The sequence below is a fragment of the Wyeomyia smithii genome, chromosome 1, assembly GCF_029784165.1.
Source record: "Wyeomyia smithii strain HCP4-BCI-WySm-NY-G18 chromosome 1, ASM2978416v1, whole genome shotgun sequence".
Lineage (NCBI taxonomy): Eukaryota > Metazoa > Arthropoda > Insecta > Diptera > Culicidae > Wyeomyia > Wyeomyia smithii.
Window position 1 is genome coordinate 91,494,213 of NC_073694.1, and position 5,000 is coordinate 91,499,212.

The 5,000-nt window shown below is 50.6% G+C and overlaps 1 protein-coding gene across 1 annotated transcript in view; it reads left to right on the plus strand.

The window, feature by feature from the left end:
• Positions 1-2,589, plus strand: part of LOC129718048 (uncharacterized) — a 6,000-nt gene extending 3,411 nt beyond the window's left edge. The window contains exons 1-2 of the mRNA XM_055668454.1: positions 1-1,987; positions 2,047-2,589. The exon at positions 1-1,987 is cut by the window's left edge and continues 3,411 nt beyond it. Coding sequence (XP_055524429.1) covers positions 587-1,987; positions 2,047-2,523 — 1,878 coding nt within the window. The 5' untranslated portion in view covers positions 1-586 and the 3' untranslated portion in view covers positions 2,524-2,589. The remainder of the gene's footprint in view (positions 1,988-2,046) is intronic.
• The last annotated feature ends 2,411 nt before the right edge of the window (positions 2,590-5,000 follow it).

The window sequence follows — 5,000 nt, forward strand, 5'->3', positions numbered from 1 at the left end:
TGTAACTGGATAGCGCCCTGTTGTGTGAGTACGCTACCCGAGGCATATACTATCATCCAACCTCTTCCTACAAGGTTTGGTAGGCTAGTGTGATTACCACGTTGGCATCTTATTGCTGCTCTCGTCAGTGTGCGAGCCAGCAGCCGGTCTGTGGTGTATGTCTCGGGTGCGGTGGATGATTATGTCACGTAGCCGGCACGTAGTGTATCATCCCGTATACAGTGCTTGGCATGATCGATCGTCATCATTGCGTGTAGCAATCGATAGCAATCGATAGCAATCGAGAACAAAAGACATCTTTCGTCAGTAATAGAAAACAAAAGACATCTTTCGTCAGTAATAGAAAACAAAAGACATCTTTCGTCAGTAATAGAAAACAAAAGACATCTTTCGTCAGTAATAGAGAATAAAAGACACCTTTTGTTACTGATAAACAACAAAAGACATTGTTCAGCTGCTGGATAGATCGGCTGAGTATAAATGCGAGCTCATGGCAAGAACCGTTTCAGTACAATTTTTATACTTGTGATACGATTACGTTTTTTGCTTTTGCTTTTGATTCGATTGGATATACAAACTGTTCGATATGAGTAACGCGGCAGTGAAACGTGGTGAACGGGAGCAGGCGATCAAGTTGGCGATTATTGCCATTAAGTTTGGCAAGTCGTTACGGGCAGCTGCTGGAGAGTATGGTATACCCCGTACCACCTTGCTTCGCCACAAGCGGTTAAACGCTGGCCTGATGGTGCAAGCGGACCCGCTACATCCTACGATATCGATGGAGGATGTGCAAATTTGTAAGCGCGGAAGACCACCGTTGTTCCCCAAGGAACCAGAACGGGCATTCGAAAAGTATTGCTTGCTATGCTCGGACAAGTTCTTCGGTCTAACATCCAGAGACATTCGTGTGCTTGCACCACAATTCGCGAACCAGCTGGGGATTCCGGTTCCCGACAATTGGATCGCGAACGCAAAGGCAGGCCCTGTTTGGTTTCGGAACTTTCTGCGCCGAAGGCCGAACCTGTCGATGCGTTCACCCGAGGCGACCAGCATAGCCAGAGTCTCTGCTTTTAATCCCACAAATGTGGGCAAGTTTTTCGATCTTCTACGCACAGTAGCCGAGAATATAACGTTCGAACCAAATTCCATCTGGAATCTGGACGAGACTGGAGTGACAACAGTTCAGAAACCTCAACGAGTTGCTAGTCGCCGTGGAGTCAAACGTGTTGGTCGAGTAACTTCGGCCGATCGGGGCCCGTTGGTTACGATGGTACTTGCGGTTTCCGCCACTGGCAATAAAATGCCACCATTTTTCGTTTTTCCTCGAAAACGTTTCCATCCACACTTTCTGGATGGTGGTCCAACGGGATGCGCTGGAGCGGTGAGTAATACAGGGTGGATGAATGCAGATATTTATCTGGATGTTCTCCGACACTTTAAAGCATTTACGCGAGTGTCCAAAGAAAACCCGCTTTTGTTGATTGTGGACAACCACGGTTCACACAGAAGTCTACCTGCAATCGAGTTTTGCAGGGATAATGGCATTCACCTACTTACAATACCACCCCATTGCTCTCACCGCTTACAACCCTTGGACGTGAGTGTGTTTTCGCCGTTCAAACACGCAATGAATGTGCTGTGCGACGAATGGACATACAGGCATCCCGGAAAGCCGATGTCTATTTTTGACCTTCCGGCTATCATCGACAGCGCTCTCGAACGGAGTGCCACGGAGCGAAACATCAAGGCCGGGTTCCGGGCATCAGGTATTTGGCCCTTCAACCCGGATGTATTCACTGCATTGGATTATGCTCCATCATCAGTGACAGGACCTTCCTTGGTTGACGAAATAATACCAGGATCACTGCTGGACACTCTTTGCAGAATCAGACCAATCCCGCGGGCACCACCGCGTGCTACAGGCAGACGAGGACGAAAACCTGGACGAGCTGCTATACTGACGGACCCCGCTGAAATCGCTCTGATGGTATGTTTTTATTTCTCACGAAGCTCTGTTTGACACTAAATGATTCATTCTCTTCAAAGGAACAAAACATACAAGCGAAGGGAGTAGCCCGACCCACTCAACGGCGAGTAGGCCGACCACGTAAAGCAACTGTGCAGTTTCATAGCCTCGTTAGTGCACCACCAAGACCAACGATAGTGGTGATAAAGAGACCACCTGGAAGACCCCGCAAATCACAGGCTGCAGCGGATAAGAGGCCCGTTGGCCGACCCCGCAAACCTCCAGTCGTTATACTAAAAAGGCCTGTTGGCCGACCTCCAAAGTCACTAGCCATTGCTAAGAGGCCCGTTGGCCGACCACCAAAGTATCCAACCATTGCTAAGAGGCCCGTTGGCCGACCACCAAAGTATCCAACCATTGCTAAGAGGCCCGTTGGGCGACCTGCTCAAAGTAAAGGCACTGCCAAGAGGCCCGTTGGCCGCCCACGCAAGATTAAGAGGCCTGTTGGTAGGCCACCGAAACAACCAGCAACCAAAATAAGACATGAATCTGAATAAATAAAATTAATCTCATGTCAAATTATTTTAGTTTTTCTTAATCAGAACAGGTCCGCATTAGATCACTTTCCCCTGATGTTGAAACTACTAAGTTATGAACATCGGTCATCCCAATTGTCGCTTTTGAAACATTAACACACAGTTTCCATAACGGCTGCCAGTTGTTCTCTCCTGCTCTGTATGTATCAACATGTTCTATGCGCTTTGAAGCGCTACGTGGGTTGTAATTGAAGCTGTTTGTTATAAGGGGAGAGTATCCTAATTCGGACCCCCAGAAAATCTTCTAGCTATGCATGCCAAGCTAACCTACCAAACCTTGTAGGAAGAGGTGCACTGTATACGGGATGATACACTACGTGCCGGCTACGTGACATAATCATCCACCGCACCCGAGACATACACCACAGACCGGGTGTTTGGATTCTCAGCTACACGCGATGATGACGATCGATCATGCCAAGCACTGTATACGGGATGATACACTACGTGCCGGCTACGTGACATAATCATCCACCGCACCCGAGACATACACCACAGACCGGGTGTTTGGATTCTCAGCTACACGCGATGATGACGATCGATCATGCCAAGCACTGTATACGGGATGATACACTACGTGCCGGCTTCGTGACATAATCATTCACCGCACCCGAGACATACACCACAGTCCGGGTGTTTGGATTCTCAGCTACACGCGATGATGACGATCGATCATGCCAAGCACTGTATACGGGATGATACACTACGTGCCGGCTTCGTGACATAATCATTCACCGCACCCGAGACATACACCACAGTCCGGGTGTTTGGATTCTCAGCTACACGCGATGATGACGATCGATCATGCCAAGCACTGTATACGGGATGATACACTACGTGCCGGCTTCGTGACATAATCATTCACCGCACCCGAGACATACACCACAGTCCGGGTGTTTGGATTCTCAGCTACACGCGATGATGACGATCGATCATGCCAAGCACTGTATACGGGATGATACACTACGTGCCGGCTACGTGACATAATCATCCACCGCACCCGAGACATACACCACAGACCGGGTGTTTGGATTCTCAGCTACACGCGATGATGACGATCGATCATGCCAAGCACTGTATACGGGATGATACACTACGTGCCGGCTTCGTGACATAATCATTCACCGCACCCGAGACATACACCACCGACCGGCTGCTGGCTCGCACACTGATGCATGGTAGGGTGACGGTCGACCATGCAATGCCGTGCTAGCCGGTCCGTACACTACGGTTCGGTCTGTGGGCGCAGTATGAGGGGGCAAAGCGTGTGTCGAATTCTGTTATTATTATACATTTTCGTATCTATAGGAGGGTGTCTGAGTCTGAGGTTGGTACGGAAAAGTACTTCTCACTGACACGGTGTGTGCATACACAGGTAGGGTGGCATGCGGCCTGCTGCATCTACCTCTGTTGGGCGTACACAGAGCGACGACGGTGCTAGGTGTGATGTGTGTGGTGGCTGTGGCTGTGGCTGGCTGGCTGGCGGGTAGTCAATCAACCAGTTCGCTCGCTTACACTCCGCTTACCCGCTCTGCCGCTGGTAGTGGCTGGCTGGTTGGCTGGCTGTGACTGGCTGGTGGGGAGGAGACAGACAGGCGTGCGCGTGTTGTCTGTGAGTGGCAGCCGCAGTTCACCGCCCGGTGTGGTGGTGTGTTGTGGTGTCACAAGTGCTGCGCGCGAAGAGGGAGAAGCATGAATGTTATACGGCTACCACGTTACGGGTGTAGCGGCAGTAGCATGTATTATGACCCGAGAATGCCGACTCACAAAGGTGTGCGGTAAGCGCGCAAAGTGGGAATCTGTTGACGAGTGCTATGCTTCCGATATACGGGAACGGATAGACTGCGTTTGGTCTTCGCTGATGTCCGCATTCCACGTATATCGCACAATGCGAAAGAGGTTGAGCGATACGATGTTGTCTGTGAGTGGCAGCCGCAGTTCACCGCCCGGTGTGGTGGTGTGTTGTGGTGTCACAAGTGCTGCGCGCGAAGAGGGAGAAGCATGAATGTTATACGGCTACCACGTTACGGGTGTAGCGGCAGTAGCATGTATTATGACCCGAGAATGCCGACTCACAAAGGTGTGCGGTAAGCGCGCAAAGTGGGAATCTGTTGACGAGTGCTATGCTTCCGATATACGGGAACGGATAGACTGCGTTTGGTCTTCGCTGATGTCCGCATTCCACGTATATCGCACAATGCGAAAGAGGTTGAGCGATACGATGTTGTCTGTGAGTGGCAGCCGCAGTTCACCGCCCGGTGTGGTGGTGTGTTGTGGTCTCACAAGTGCTGCGCGCGAAGAGGGAGAAGCATGAATGTTATACGGCTACCACGTTACGGGTGTAGCGGCAGTAGCATGTATTATGACCCGAGAATGCCGACTCACAAAGGTGTGCGGTAAGCGCGCAAAGTGGGAATCTGTTGACGAGTGCTATGCTT